This window comes from Nanorana parkeri, unplaced genomic scaffold (genome assembly GCF_000935625.1).
Source record: "Nanorana parkeri isolate BGI_ZX_2015 unplaced genomic scaffold, ASM93562v1 scaffold1341, whole genome shotgun sequence".
NCBI lineage: Eukaryota > Metazoa > Chordata > Amphibia > Anura > Dicroglossidae > Nanorana > Nanorana parkeri.
Genome location: NW_017307609.1, coordinates 206,846 through 222,399, shown reverse-complemented (window position 1 = coordinate 222,399; position 15,554 = coordinate 206,846). Strand labels below are relative to the sequence as shown.

The window sequence follows — 15,554 nt, the reverse complement described above, 5'->3', positions numbered from 1 at the left end:
AAAAAAAAAAAAGAGAAAAGAAAAAAAAAAAAAAAAAAAAAAGGGAAACAAAAAAAAAAAAAAAAAAAAAAAAAAAAAAAAAAAAAAAAAAATCACAAAATGCTTTGCAGGTAACACGGGTATAGTCATTTGAACTGAGCAGACATCTGCAGCACATTTGCATGACAGCCAAATCAGCTTCTCTCTTTCATTTACAAAGCTTAACTGAACAAACTGAAGAGAGAAGCTGAATGGTTGCCCTGGGCAACTGCTCCATATTATGTCTGCTCCAGTTTTGCTAAATTCCCCCCAATGTGTCTAAATATCAATCCTATTTTTGTACTTTACTTGCTTACATAAAAGCAGTAGTAAGTAAGCTAACGTATTTCAGACTGTGGCCCTTCTTTATGTATTATTGGCTTGAAGTGAACTATAATAAAATAGATGACAAAAAAATGTGGATACTAATACTGTTTTAATAGCTGCAGTCTGAATTTAGAATTTTGGTAAGACCCCATATTAACATTGTTTTCTGAAACGTTAGGTGTTAATGTTAAGGGTTTAGGGTCTGGTTATAGGTAGCCAGTTATCAAAAATTTGTAAACCAGCAGACCAGTGTTGGAGGGCTGGGATTCTGTCTGGTCAAAATGTGATGGTTTTGTGTCTCACAGGGCACCTTTATCATGTTGCATAATGGCCTGACCTGACAAAGAATCCCCACTTCTCTGCACCAGTGTGCTGGTGACACTTTACAAAACGTAATATGTTGCTGTAAGTCAGCGCCACCCATTGAATGTCACCGCAGCACCCAGTATTCCAAAGGTTGAGAGTCTGTAGACCGGATTTTGATTAGTTATGCATGACGAAAGAAAAGGTTATTGGGACTAGATTGCGTGGGTGCCACGTGAACAAAAGATGAGGTACCAAATTAGTCCTGCCAGCATGAAAATAATACAACCAACAGATGGTGAACACCACCATATTCTGTTATAAGGGGGCTCTCTCTCAAGTCTGGTGGGTTTTGCTTCCAGTCCAGTTCTACTCTCTTGCTGAGATCAATCAAAAATAAACAGGATTGTTGCATGAACAGATGCAACAGGTCTTATTCATTTAAACAAGGTTTAGCACAAAGTAAACTAAGCAATTTGCCAAATGCATGTGAACAGCACACCATACCAGCACACATCAACAACCATGTGCACATTGTTTCTTTGAATTGGTGAGGGCCTATACAAACAAGGGTGGTCCACTGTGGGGCATGTGTCAAGACTGAAAAGCACACCTGCAGCAAATTTTGCTAGCACAGAGCACCACAACACATGGCAGTGCATTGCAACACAGGTACTTGGGGTGCCATTTACAACGCACAGCACAATGGTGTGAATGGACCTTAGCAGAAAAAAGTTGTACATGTACAACAGGTGATCAGTACGTTTATAGATTTACTCAGCAATTTATGATCCGTCTCATTTTATAGTTAAAGGAAACTCTTCACAAGAGAAACATGGAGTGTGCCTTTGGCAATGACTTTCATAAAAAGGAAACAGGAGGGAAATATTGCAACAAGATGTTAAAGCTTAAAAGGAGAACTATGGGGTCAGGGCTTTTCCCCAGAGTTCTCCTAAGGCCCCGTTCACACTGAGCGATTTATCGCGTGGTAATTGCCGCGATATCGCTCTCCAATGCTTGGCAATGGGGCAAAGGGTCCTGCTGTCGCGGGTCGTGCGTCGCTACAGCAGGACCCTTTTTGGAGCGGATTTTGGCGATACTAGCTTGCTTAATGGAAGCATTTGCACGATATCGAGCGATATCGCGCAAAATGCAAATTGCGCAGTGTGAATGGGGCCTTAGGGTCACGGGAGAACACAAACTAGCGTTCTCCTGTGACCCAAAGCTCAGTATACAGCTACAGCTCGCGGTATACTGAGATGCCGCATCGATAAATCGCCAATCCAGAGGCAGAGCCAGCTGTGCCTGCTCCCTCCCTTGTCCGCTCTGCCAGTCAGCGCTGGAATTTCGGACAGGGGAGGGGGGGAATCCCTGCAGGGAGCCGTGAGTGACAGTCTGCAGGGATAGATCGCAAAGTGAGTGAGCGACAGTATGTGTTCGCTCACTTCCCAATCTACTGAGCCGACCTGTGACAGTTTCATTGTCACAGGTTGGCTCAGATTATGAGGCTGAGTGAAAATCACTCGCCTCATAATTCTCCTTTAAGTGCAAAAGTTTCAGGACACTAGAAATACTAGTTCCCTGGCCATTAGACTTACCCCATGGCTTTAGTACTTTCTAAATCACTGAATTAGTGATTTTTAGAGCTGCAACAGTTATTCGATTAAGTCGATTAAAATCGACGATGGAAAACGTTGTCAACGTTTTCCATCGTCGATTCGTCGGCTAAAATTCAAATTTCCCGCTCGCCGCTGCACGCCGCTTACGCCCGCCGTTTACGCCACACCCACGTCGTTTAAGCCGCTCGCGCCTACGCCGGTATACCCGCTCACACGACGCCGCTTACGCCACGCTGAGGACATGTGTCTGGCCCTCTCATCCCGGTGAGCTGCCCGATTCGCCGCTGCCCGCCGACATGATCAACGCCGCTGCCCGCCGACAACACCAAGGTAAGTGGAGATCGGCCGGGAGCTTTTCAATGCTGCCTGTGTGTGTGTTTTTTGTTTTTTTTTAAAGCGGCACACTGCAGAACATTATCAGCTATAGAGGAACACCAAATCTCAGCAATAATACATTATACCGGGTGTATAATGTATTATTGCTGGGATTTGTTGTTCCTCTATAACTGGTCAGTGGTAATCTGCATTGCGCAGTATAATCATTATACAGCGCACTGCAGAATACCAGCAGCTATAGAGGACTACAAATCCCAGCAATAGTACATTATAGTATAATGTACTATTGCTACATTCCTCTATAGGTGCTGGTATTCTGTACTGCGCCGCTGTATAATGTACTATATTGCACACTACACTCTTTTTTTACTTCCACCGCGCCAAGCTTGCTCCCGTGATGGACTACAATCTCAATAGAAACTAGTAGTCTATCAATGGAGCCTTTTTTTTTTTATCCGATTAATCGAACTTAATAATCGGCTAACTAATAGATTATGAAAATAATAGTTAGCTGCAGCCCTAGTGATTTTAAAGTACTAAAGCCATGAGGTAAGTGTAATGGCCAGGGAACTAGTATTTCCAGTGTAAACATGAGTGAGAACATGCAGAGAAGTCCAACATTTCTGATTTTCCCCAACTTTCCTAATCTACATATTTGACCTTTGCTAATCAAAATGTACTTAAAGGAAAAGTGGTCAAAAAAGCCAAAAAGAATTTTAAGAAAAAAGGTCAGCAATAGCAGAGCCTTTTTTTCCTCCTGGCAGGGTTACTTTAACTTTATCCGATTAACCGATTAATCGAACGTAATAATCGGCTAACTAATCGATTTTGAAAATAATCGTTAGCTGCAGCTCTAGAATTTTATTTGGATTAAGTCGATTAGAATACAGTGATTTCATATCTTTTACACCTCCACTCATATTTTGGACACTTTACAACTGCATTAACACATTTTATGACACCAAGGTGACTGAAGTAATCGACCTGCTAATGTGGGTATAAACACAGGGGTATGTTACCAAAGCTTATCTGAAAGCTACTATAATGAGTGGTAAAATGTTTAACATTGCAAAACAAGAGAATATAATTGTGTCCAACTACTACTAGCTATATTATGACCTGGATGAATGAATATCATTCTATTCCTAATCATTTTGGGTTGTATACCCTGAGGGATGGTGCAGACCTGGGCAATCCGGGACGCACGTCCAAGAACACGCGATCATGCACAAACGCAGAGCAATTTCAATGGGGTTACAACACCTGCACACCTCCATTTTACACTTTCCATTTCACTATATTGCACACCACACTTTTTTTTTTTACTTCCACTGCTCCAAGCTTGCTCCCATGAGCAGCTTGCTCCCTTTTATTGCGCAGCACACGATGCCCAGCTGTTTTAGCAGCGATCATCTTCGATTGCACGGGCAGAATTGCAGCGGAAAACCACGCAATGCGCCCGGCTCGACTGGGGTGCCATTAGAAAATAATGGCACCGCCAGCGAGATCGGCGGTGGTGGGCGACTCCATGATCGCACAGCAATTTGCGCGGTATCGTGCACAATTGCCGTGGGGCTACAGATCGCGCAGTTGTGAACCTGGCCTGAAACCATTCTAAGAATATGAGAAAATGGCAATAAAACTATAAAACAATAAAAAGAGGGAAGGAAACTAACCTCTGATGTGGACATTATGAATTCATCTCTAGCAATTTGTCCTTGCCCTTGGGTTAAACAGTAAAAGGCCTTAAGGGTAATAAGAGCTAACAGGGTCAAAAACCGCTGCTAAATTAAAAACACAAGGCAGATCCAGGTCACCATTGATGTCTCGGGGCAGAAAGCGGACAGCTGAATTTTCAGAGCGTGCTTAGCTAGACCAAAACACCATGGGCAAGCTAATCCTAACCAAATTACATCACCATTACTACAGCCAAGCAAGAACAGAAGCGTTGAACTGGATGGAAAGGATGATGGCAAAAACAAAGAATAATAAGGACGAGTTGCTAAAGTACAACTAAGACTGAGACTTTAAAGTGACATTACCCCTTAATGACTGAGGCCTTTTTTCGTTTTTTGGACCCATGCTATAATCCACATTTTAGGCCTGAAAATTACTTCAAACCCCCACACATTATATATTTTCTGAAAGCCAAGACCCTGTAGAATAAAATGTTGGCAGTTTAAAACATTTTTGTTGCATATTAGCGCAACATTTTATCAAACCCCCAAATTTAGTGAAAATGCCTTTGAATGCCCCAAAAAACAATTATCAAAATATCAATTTTTTTATAAAATATAATAGATGAGGTTTTGAGTAAATAGATACCCAACATGCCCAGGTTAAAATGTGTGCGTCCGTGAAACTGCAACAAAATTCAGAACCCCAAAAAGTCCATAGATGCTTTAAAAGCCCCCACAGGTCATCAGTTTAAAGATACTTATAAATATTGGTCTAGAATTATTTTTCTCACTCTGGCGTGCACGGCTATACCCAACATGTGTAGAGCGGTCATCGTTTTCATACGTAGGCGCACCCGGCGCGTGTTTACTTGAAGACGCGCATGCTCGCGGGGGCCTTCAAATTTTTTGTTATTTTTACATTTTAGTTTATTAATTTTAAAACATTTTTTTTTTTTACTTGCCATCACATAGGGGAGATTACAACCCCCCCATGTGATAGCATATTGGCAGTGACAGATACTCTTTAAGGTGATGCTGGGGGTCCAAAAGACCCCTGGCATCACCTTTACACTTGAAATAAGCTATTGAAGTGCAGATCGCACCTTAACAGCTTATTGCTGGGCTTCAGGAGCCCAGCACTGACAGCTATGGGACGGGAAGTGAGGTAGTCGCCATTTGTCCCATAGTACGGTGAGGGGGATCGGCCCTTTTACCTGCCCGAAAAAGCGATCTGGCGACAGCTGAGTCGCCAGATCCCTTTTATTTAAAAAGCCAGTCGGCTTTACAATTGTAAACAGAAACCGGGGTCTTTAGCCGGCAGGAGTCTGTTTAAATGGACCCGTTGTCAGTAAATTACTATGGACGTCACTGGTGACTAAAGGGTTAGTCACAAATATTGTTCTCCCCCCTCCATGCTGCTTTAAGGACTTATCTTAAAATGATGCCTCTTGATCCGATCATCTTCTTTGCAGTAGTCTCAGGAGTGCCTCCAGCGCTGGTACCTGCATGCACGCTGCCAGGGTCTGTCATTGACTTACACTGTCTCTCTTTTCTCACGACCAAAAATCTCTACTGCGCATGCGCCCACCCCAACATGCTGCTCGGGCGCTCGAGAATCTTCAGACGGGAGCAAGCGGCGCAGAGAGGCAAGTAAAACCCTTTTTGGTAACTTTTTTTTATGTTTTTGCATAGATCTACTGCTAGCTATAGAGAAATGTAGAAATATGCAAAAAAAAAAAAAAAAAAAAAAAGGTTTAATTATACTTTAAATATCTGCTTTTTGACTCCAACCTCTCACTGGACCAAAACTGGTGGTTATTAAAACTCTACCACACCAAGCTGAGATGGTAGCAACAAATGCAACTCAACGAATACAAGTTATCTCAGAAGTGAGATTTAAAAAACTTTGTGGCTACCTAGACTAGGCTTTACGTAAAATTTGTGTAAAGCCAAAACTTTTCAGTTTTTGATATAGTAAGTAGGCCTGCCAGGTTTTTTTCTTTTGCCATCTGTGTACTAGGGCTGCAACAACTAATCGACATAATCGATTTATCGGCTTTTGATTGGTTGGCCATGTTCACGGCTCCACATACGTGCAAAAAAAGACGATTGCTCCCATTACGCCACACGTCACATATCGCCGCAAACGTCGGAGTGAGAGCAATAAGTCTAGGGTCATCAATCACTGATGACACTAAACTGATGAGCGGTAAGGCGCCGTTCACATTGAGCGATTTATCGCGCGATTTTTGCAGCGATATCGCTAATATTTCCGCGCGACATCGCTCTATGTAGCTTCACCAATACATTTCAATGTAGCTGTTCACATCTCGTCGCTCAATATCGCTTGTAGCTCGTCGCTGGTAGCTTGTCGCTCCTACATGACCCTTTTTGAGAGCGATTTTGAGCGATATTGCTGCTGATTGCATACAGCCCAATAGGGAAGAAGTCGCGCAATATCGCTCAAAGTCGCGCAATTTTCATGTCGCTCAGTGTGAATGGGACCTAAAAGCTTGTAAAGTGTCGCCTATGGCCAATTTTGGGTATGGCAGTTTTTCTGCGATTTCGCGGGTGCACGCAATTTTAAAGCTTGACATGTTTGGTGTCTATTTTCCCGACGTGACCCCATCTTTTATATTTTACCAAAAAACTGGGTAATAATAACGGTTTCCTAACAATGTAAAAAAAAAAAAAAAAACTTTTCTATAATTTTGCCTAATTATTGTAAAAAATAAAAACCCCAATGGTGTTTAAATACCACCAAAATAAAAAACTCTATCTGTCCCCAAAAAATGGTATAAAATTAATTTCAGTACAGCGTTGCATGACGGAATAAACGTCAGTCAAAATACCGCAGCGCTGAATACTGAAAAATGGCGTGGCCAGGAAGGGAGTCTAAACACCAGGTCTTGAAGTGGTTAATAGGCGTGTTATATGTCTGTGCTTTTTAATAGACGTGTGATATGTATGTGATGTGTTTTATAAGTGTGTGGTGTGTGTGTTTGTGTGCGCGAGATGTGTGCGTTTATGAGTGTATGATTATGTGTTTGTATCTGTGAGTGTATAACTGTGTGTTTCCCTATTTTGTCTAAGGCAGTGATGCTAAATGTTTTTTAAACCCCAGGGCCCGAACTAAAATACAATACCAAACTTATTTTCAGTGTTGGCACTTTGAGATAAATAAATTGATTTTGCGTTTCAGTTTGGTCACTTGGGTTCAAAAACCTTAGCCATCACCGGTCTAGGGGCTAAAATAAAGAAAATATACTCACCTGTTAATAAGTCCTGCTAGTGTCAGCGCTCACCTCTCTCCCCATCCGCGTTCTCACATCTAGTGCAGCTGCATTGGACGAGATAATGTCATGGGTCCTTAAGGTCCCCACAACCTTACGATAATCGTACGATAATCGCGGGAAATCCCGTGATCGTACGATTATCGTAAGGTGTGTGGAAGCCGTGCGACCTCTACTACTGTAAGGTCGCACGACTTTTAACTTATGGACATGTTCGAAAACCCACCGAGCATCGTACGATGTTCGGCGGGTCTGTAGCATTTTCGTAAGATAAAAGCCGGACGGGCCGGTGTGCGCAAGCGCACACTGCCCGTTCGGCATTGCGGTCATCGGAAGCCAGCCTCTCAGGGGGCGTGGCTTGCGATCACCGCAAGTACGATCGTACGTTTTTTTAAGTACCTTCCAACCATCGCAAGACGAAAGTCTTGCGATGGTTGTAAGGTGTGTGCCCAGCCTTAGACTGCAGGAGCCCGAGGTAGAAGAGGCTGAAGGGACTGATCTAGCAGCCAGACAGGACCGAGAATAGGGTGAACTGATTTTGTTTTTTTAGCCCATAGAACAAAATGAGCAGTTAACAGTGCAGGGGTAGTTCCACAGCAAGTGTTAATTTTTTACATTTCCTGGGAGTTCTTTAAAATGTGGTATTCACAGTCATGGACACAAAAATAACAGAAGAGGTGATATGTGCCAGTACTGTTTATTTCCTTCCAAAATATTTACAAACATTTAGATAAGCTGATCCATTTTCTAAGAATCGTGTGAACAAGCCTAAGGGCTTGTTCACAAGATGTTTGGATTCTGTCCAGACCAGAACAGTTAGCTTCTGCACTAAAAACTGCATGTCCCATTTTATTTGGTCCGGAAACGGAAGGAGCAGAAACGCGTTGGTAACGCACCGCACTGCCGCTAACAAAAAAAAGGTGTATTCTTGCTCCACTTTTGATGAAGGCCGGAAGTGACCTCAGCGCAAGAATCTGCATACTGACAGCCCCCCCCAAAGAAAAAAAACTGGAACGCGTCCGGAACGCATCAAAAACGGGCTGAATGCATTGCACCGTGTCTGCCGATCTGGACCAGAAAATGGTGTGAACAAGCCCTAAACGTCACACAGTCCACTGCATGCAGAATTTAGATGAGCTCACGTTAACTTTATCAGCACTCAGAAAATGATCCCGCATACAATCATGCACTGATGGCTGAACACGTGACTGTACAACAAAAAAGCATTTAAACCATTTGCTCCAGCTCAACAATGACACTTTATATAAGCAAGTGGCATACTAAATATTTCCAAGGAACAGACAGGCAGATAAGCAAGGCACAGATGTAATGACATGGCCAGTACAAATGCAGTTTCATTGATTTGAGTAAAATTGCAATACTGCTAAAGAAAGTGTGTGTGTGCGTACGTGTGTGTGCGTACGCGTGTGTGTGCGTACGTACGTACGTGCGTGTGCGTGTGTGTGTGTACACACCTCTTTAGCTGATTTTAACAAAAATAAATCTCTTAAAACGCCTTCCATAAATGGTATAAAACACAACAACATACATTAGTACTATTGTCCACACACCTTCGTCAACAAAGACCTTGTTTCCAGTGACAGTGCCATGTTTTAGAGACTAATGTTGGGTACACAGAATTTAGTACTAACATTAGTATGAAAAATCTGCTCAGAACATTCGATAATGCCAGCAGAGACTTGATAAATGTTGTTCAAAATGTTTGATCTTGATATTTGATTAATGAATGGAGTTTCCCAAAAGAAAAACAACATTCGCTGCTAGAATGTATTCACTTGTGAAATATTTTTCCATCCTCCTCCTTTGATTTTTTTTTTTTTGCCACTAGGGTTGAAAACAATTGTTGATATGACCCAATAAGCTATTTGGAAATTAAAAGAACGTTCCAAAAATGAACAAATTTCTACCTGTGTATACCCACTTTTGGTCTCCGTCACACTTGTGCATTTTTATTGTGCGCTGTGATGCATTTTTGGCTAATGGAGAAATAAAGTACAGGTTGTCAAAGGGTGGGGGCTTGTCATGTTAAAACGCAGAGAAAGTGCATGTTGCATGTGAGTAGACATGTTGTCTATACAGCCAAATAAAACACACCTGCACTATTTTCCAAATCACGCGGAAGCATCTTACATAGGCAGTTAGAATTTGTAATGTATTGTCACACAATGAACAAAGCGCTTTAAACCCACAGGTGTGAATGCGGACTTGTCCCTAAAAACGCTTTAACATGCTTGCCCACTTATACATTAAAACCGCTTATTTACTGTATAGATATAATTCAGCTATAGCAACCTATTTTCGGATGTTTTGATGTTAAAACCAACATGCCGCACAATTTACAAAAGCCAACAGCAAATGTAAACAATGTTCGGGTTTAGTTACAGCACCTGATGAACAAACTGTCTACACTACAGGAACGATTTTAAACACACTCCCGTTGACAGCAGTTGGCTCTTACAAGGAGCTCCAAAACAAAGCTAATGTTTACCAAATCCAGCATGATTGGCTAACATGTGAACACATTAGGGCATCCTCCATGTCAGCACAGCGGCAATGCCTGGCCCAGTTGGCACATCACATGCTCTTTGCCAGCGCAGCCCTGCTCATATTACAGCAGCGTGCCATCCAGACCCCGTGACCTGGCCTCTCACCTTGCTGGATGTCTCCGTTGCTGCCCCCGGGTAACGGTACACTCAGCTGCCTCTCAGGCTCAGGTAGACAGCGGCGGCAGAAGGAGTGCAAGCACGGCAGCAGTTTGGGCTCAGATTCCCGGTTCTGCAGACTCAGCGTACACACAGCGCACGTATCCAACAGACTCACGGATACGCTCGGCGTAGACGATGAGGCGGAGGAAGAGGACGCCGCGGAGGATGAGGGGGCCGGACTCTCCTCTGCCGGAGCCGCCACAGCAACGGCCGAAGCGGCAGCCTTGTCCCCGCTCTCTACTTCCTCTACGGTCTGGGCCTCGGTTCCTGCACTGCTACCCTCGTCCTGTCCGCTGCCATTGTTGCCGTTGTTACTGCTCGCGGGAACGTCCGTCTCCCCACCGCCACCTCCTTTGTTGTCCGCCATGTTTTTCCTCTTTGAACCCCTGAACTGACCGCTTCGCGACGCCACCAGCGCACGTACAGTACGCCGCCGCAATGAGGGCCACCCTCTCTTTCCTCCTTCGTCCCTAACGGCCACGGCGGAGTGACGTCACGGCGGCGTGAGGGACCATGTAGATAGCGCAGGCGCAGTGCGTATATCCCGTAGGGAAGACGTTGTGGAATGAGACTGCGCTGGATGTGGGCACCTGCGCATGTGCAGTGAGCAGGCTCCGTGTTATGAACTGCACATGTGCAGTGGGGAAGAGCTCTGTGATAACTTTCGCATGTGTACTAGCCTAGGGAATAGCAGTGTGATGAACTGCACATGTGTTTTCCTTGACCTTGATAATTACAGAGGAACTGGGATTTTCAAAGAGCATATCCCCTAAAGCTGGCCATACCACTTACAATTATCTGCAGATTTTCTATGGTCAGATGGAAAAGGTGCAACAGATTCCTCCATCCATTCCTCCATCTACACTTGTGGATGGAGTAATTTCCACGTGGGCCAATCTGTTGCACTTTTTCCATCTGCCCACAGAAAATCTGCAGATAATTGTATGTGTATGGGCACCTTAAGTTTCTGAGATGAGAAAGAGGAACACCTTCCAGCACAATTTATCAATTCTATCACATAGCGAAGCTGTGCTAAACAAGGACAGTGAGACAGATTTATTACAAGATTACAGCATGAGTATTACAATTCTTCCTCATGTAGGGTCAATTCACATCAGTCACTGCATTAAACTCATAGCAGCTGGTGTGCATTGCCTGACACAATGCCAATCCTCATTGCACTGTGCATTTTTGTTGTAGAATTTTATTGAAATTTCGCGAGACATTTAATTGAGTTCTATAAACACAGTGGGGTGCGAGGTGGTTGTACTTGATTGCATCGTACTGCACTGAAAAAAAGTGCAGCATATTGTACTGTTTTCAGCACACACCACCGCATTAGCATTGCAACGCAGTGGTGTGTACTAGGCAAACTTCCTTGTATTCTATTGGGGGCTGCACTGGAAACTATAGCCAGCACAGCCCCAGGGCATATGGTGTGAATTGGCCCTTAGGCCCCATTCACACTGCACGATTTGCATTTTGCGCGATATCGCGCGTTTTGTCGCGCGATATCGCGCAAATGCTTGCATTGCAAAGAATGGAATCGCGGCAAAATCCGCTCCAAAAAGGGTCTTGCTGTAGCGACCCGCGACAGCAGGACCCTTTGCCCCATTGCCTTGCATTGGAGCGCGATAAATCGCTCAATGTGAACGGGGCCTTACTGTAAAGTAGCACTGGGACAGAATAAAATCCAACCACTTCCTTATTATGCGCCAGTTTCATGTCAAAATCTGTGGCATCTTCTGTAATAAATCTGTTTCAGAACCTTGCACACTGTCACACTTGAGAAAACAGATGCACCGCTCTGTGAACCTGTCACAGCAAATTTTCTGAAGGAGAGACAGCCTGATTTGTGATTAATTATGTCGCTAATTTACTTGATAAATGTCTCCCAATGTATTTAGGCAACGGACAGATCCCAACCACACTCCCAGTTACATAGACCATTAAAGTGCTTCTAAACCCTCCCGTTTTTTTTTGCCTATATCTACTGCTACCAAGCAGTAGATATAGGCAAAAAGTTTTTAAACAACGCTTTAACAACGCTTAACACTTACCTTGTTTCGGCTGCGCGCTCCCGTCCGCGAAATTTGCTCCAGCGGCCGCAAAGCATCTTGGGGCGAGCGCATGCGCAGTTCCGATTCTCGTCCGGGAGACGAGCAGAGACACAAGGTAAGTCTATGGATGCGTGCATCCGCATGCAGACACCGCTGGATCAGAAGTGCCTGCTAGCAGAGAGGAGTCAGTGCTGGATCGGAGAGCCGCCGCACCGCTGGTGGAACAGATAAAAACATGGGGAAAGAAGAAGATGATCGGATTAAGAGACATCATTTAAGGTAAGTGCTGACATTAACATGGGGGGAGGGAAAAATGTTGAATCCTTTAATGTCACTTTAAAGAGAAACTTTACCCATATATTAAAAATAACAAGAAAGGCGCCTTTAGAAATGTTTAGTAATGACAATCTACAAACACATATGTCTAGATAATACCGGCTTTTTATTTTTTGCATACCTTACAGTATTTCTCTTTTCTTCCCCAGTCTTCTGACAGTGGCCAGTGGGAGGTATGTACAAGCCCTGCTTCATAGAGGTTATGCATGTGTTTATACAAGTCCGTCGTATACCAGTGTACAGCCATTTACTTATATGGAGGCTGAACGCAGCAATTGTGGCTCCCTGGAGGCAGCAATACACTGGAATTTAAACTGGATGGCCACAGGCATCCGTGTACAAGAGCCCTACACCAGCGGTTCTGGATTTGTATCTGGCCAATGGTGCGAAATACAATGATTTGCATGGCACTGTCCTAAACTGAGGAATAATTCTCCTGTTTTTGGGATGTGTTGGAATTCTGTTCTGTTTCTTAGCAGGCCATTTTTTAGTGCTGTGAAAGTTTGACTTGAGAATTACTCTGTCGTCCAACCCTGTAACCAATACATTTTATCCATTGTATGTAGAGCCACACTCAACAGCCAGGACCTTGATGTAAAAAAGTTTATTCCCAGGAATCTAAAACGTTACAGACATAACAAGATCCACAGGCTCATGTTTCATCAAAAAAGCTTAATGATAGAGACATAGAATACATTTTATATCATTTGTTTGAGACAGAGCTTTCATTTGGTGTGTAGCGCTCACCCCCTAAGGAGCCGCTGAATATTGAAATGGGTTCTCCTACCTGTTGGTTCCAGCTACCGGTCCTCTTTGAATCAGCAACAGCACACCGACACTCACGGACAGAACGGCTCGAGTCTTAGGGTCTTTTTTTTTAGGGTATTTATTTGCAACATCAATAGGAGAGAGAGAGGGTTTAGGGTCTGTAGGATGCCATAGGAAATACTTCGGAGGACAGCTGTCTCCCTTAGCAACTGCTAATGCTGATATCGCTGTGATCTGGCCCCAAGGACCAATAGTAGTAGTAATACTGTGAACAGGTACCTGGAATGGGTGAGGGCTCTCCCTTGTGGGACCCAGACGGACGCTCGCACCAGCTCCTCTGCGGTACCCCTCAACAAGCGGACTCCTCCTCTGACCCAGCTTCCATCAGGTATTTTCCTCTTTAGGATCTGGAACTTCTGTGCCCTCCGCATCTGCAACTGCCAAGGAGCACTCCAGTTAAATGAGAGTATCTTCTTAGAACAAGGCACCCAACACCTGCCACGTGTATGGGCCCAGTGAAGTATCAGTGTATCCTTAGGCCTCCAGGCCCCTCAGCACCTGCCATGTGCTGAGGCCCAGGCCATTTGCTCTGCATCACACACAGTCCTCCTAGGGCAAGGCCCCTAGGGGGAAGAGAGCTCTCCACAATGTCCCCAGACCTTTTATTACCTGCCCTCAACCATGCCTCTGAGTCATCCTACTCAGGGATTGGCTAGGGCCAGGTGCATAGTCATAACCTGAGGGTGGATCCTCCCTCACTGTATGCCAAGGCTCCCTTTTCCTCAGCAACAGGAGGAGCAATCAATCCAGCAGACTCAGGGACACCTATAGAATGCAGAGCTCTGTATAATCAGTATCTGGACTGGTTACAGTCCAGGTATCTCTAAATTGAATAGCGACATTTTAGAGGGCGCTACAGGTGGTTTTTAATATATGCTTTGTTTTTTATTTTTTTATTTTTTGTAGCATAAACGATTATTGAAGAAAGATAGTAAATGCAATTACATAAACAGTACATTTGTGTTAATGGCCTGGATGGCAATAGATTGGGAAACACTGGGTACATTACTTATGCAGACCCAATAGCATATCAACCATCAAATGTGTCTAAAAAAAATTATTAAATACAAAGTACGTGATGCTTATTGTCATTGGGTTACTGAAAAATAAACCGTAAACGTTGAATGGAAAAAAATAAGTAGGAAGTACAAGACATACAACATCAGCTTCAGAGAGAAAAGAGAAAACAAAGTAAAAGAGAGACAATTTAATTAAGTTTACATTGTAATTCACAATAAACCAGATCATAAAAGTGGAAGCTGTTTCAAATATGTTCTAGTAAGTTGTCAAGGAATTGCTATGGCAAATAAGGGAAGTAAAAGGTCTAGGGTAGAGGTATGATAAAAATACGAAGAAGTCTAGTTGAGGATAGTGATTTTTATTTTTTTATATATAAAGGACAAAAAAAAAAAAAAACATTTTTACTTTCTGTTATATCTTTTTATATCCCCAAAAATTTCAGGACAGCATGAAACCCCCCACAATGGCCCTTTTTAAAAAGTAGACACTCCAAGGTGATCTGATTTTTTGCCACACTTTTTTGTAAATGAAGAAACATGCCAGTATTGAGGGGGGTAAAACATTGAACTTGGAAATGGTGCAATAGGTACAATAAATGTACAGCTCATACCAGGGTCTCTATACAGCGCACTGCAGAATACCACCAGCTATAGAGGAGTGCCACAAATCCCAGCAATAGTACATTATACATACAGTGTACAATGTATTGCTGGGATTTGTATTCACATGTATAATATACAGCACAATGTACCATCAGCTATAGAGGAATACAAATCCCAGCAATACATTATAGAGCACCATGTGGGGGGGAGGGAAATGCAGGCTTACCTGAGCAGTCTTCCAGCAACTTGCTTCTGAGATCGGGCCTGTCTGTCGGCGGCTGTCATCCCCCCACGCCTGCTCCTCCTTACTTCATCTTCTCCCCGTGTCCCTGGGCCGATCGTAGATGTGGGCGGGCGGTGAGTGTGAGGCAGTGAGGAGGTGTGGCGTGTAGAGCGTGGATGCAGGC

The 15,554-nt window shown here is 43.6% G+C and overlaps 1 protein-coding gene across 3 annotated transcripts in view; it reads right to left on the bottom strand.

The window, feature by feature from the left end:
- TRIM33 (tripartite motif containing 33) overlaps positions 1-10,878 on the bottom strand; it is a 110,711-nt gene extending 99,833 nt beyond the window's left edge. For 2 of the 3 annotated variants that reach the window (XM_018569477.1, XM_018569478.1), the window contains exon 1: positions 10,248-10,766. In XM_018569477.1, the coding sequence (XP_018424979.1) occupies positions 10,248-10,668 (421 nt within the window). In that variant the 5' untranslated portion in view covers positions 10,669-10,766. Of the gene's footprint in view, positions 1-10,247 lie in introns of all 3 variants that reach the window. The other variant, XM_018569479.1, reaches the window with a different exon arrangement.
- Positions 10,879-15,554: the final 4,676 nt, after the last annotated feature.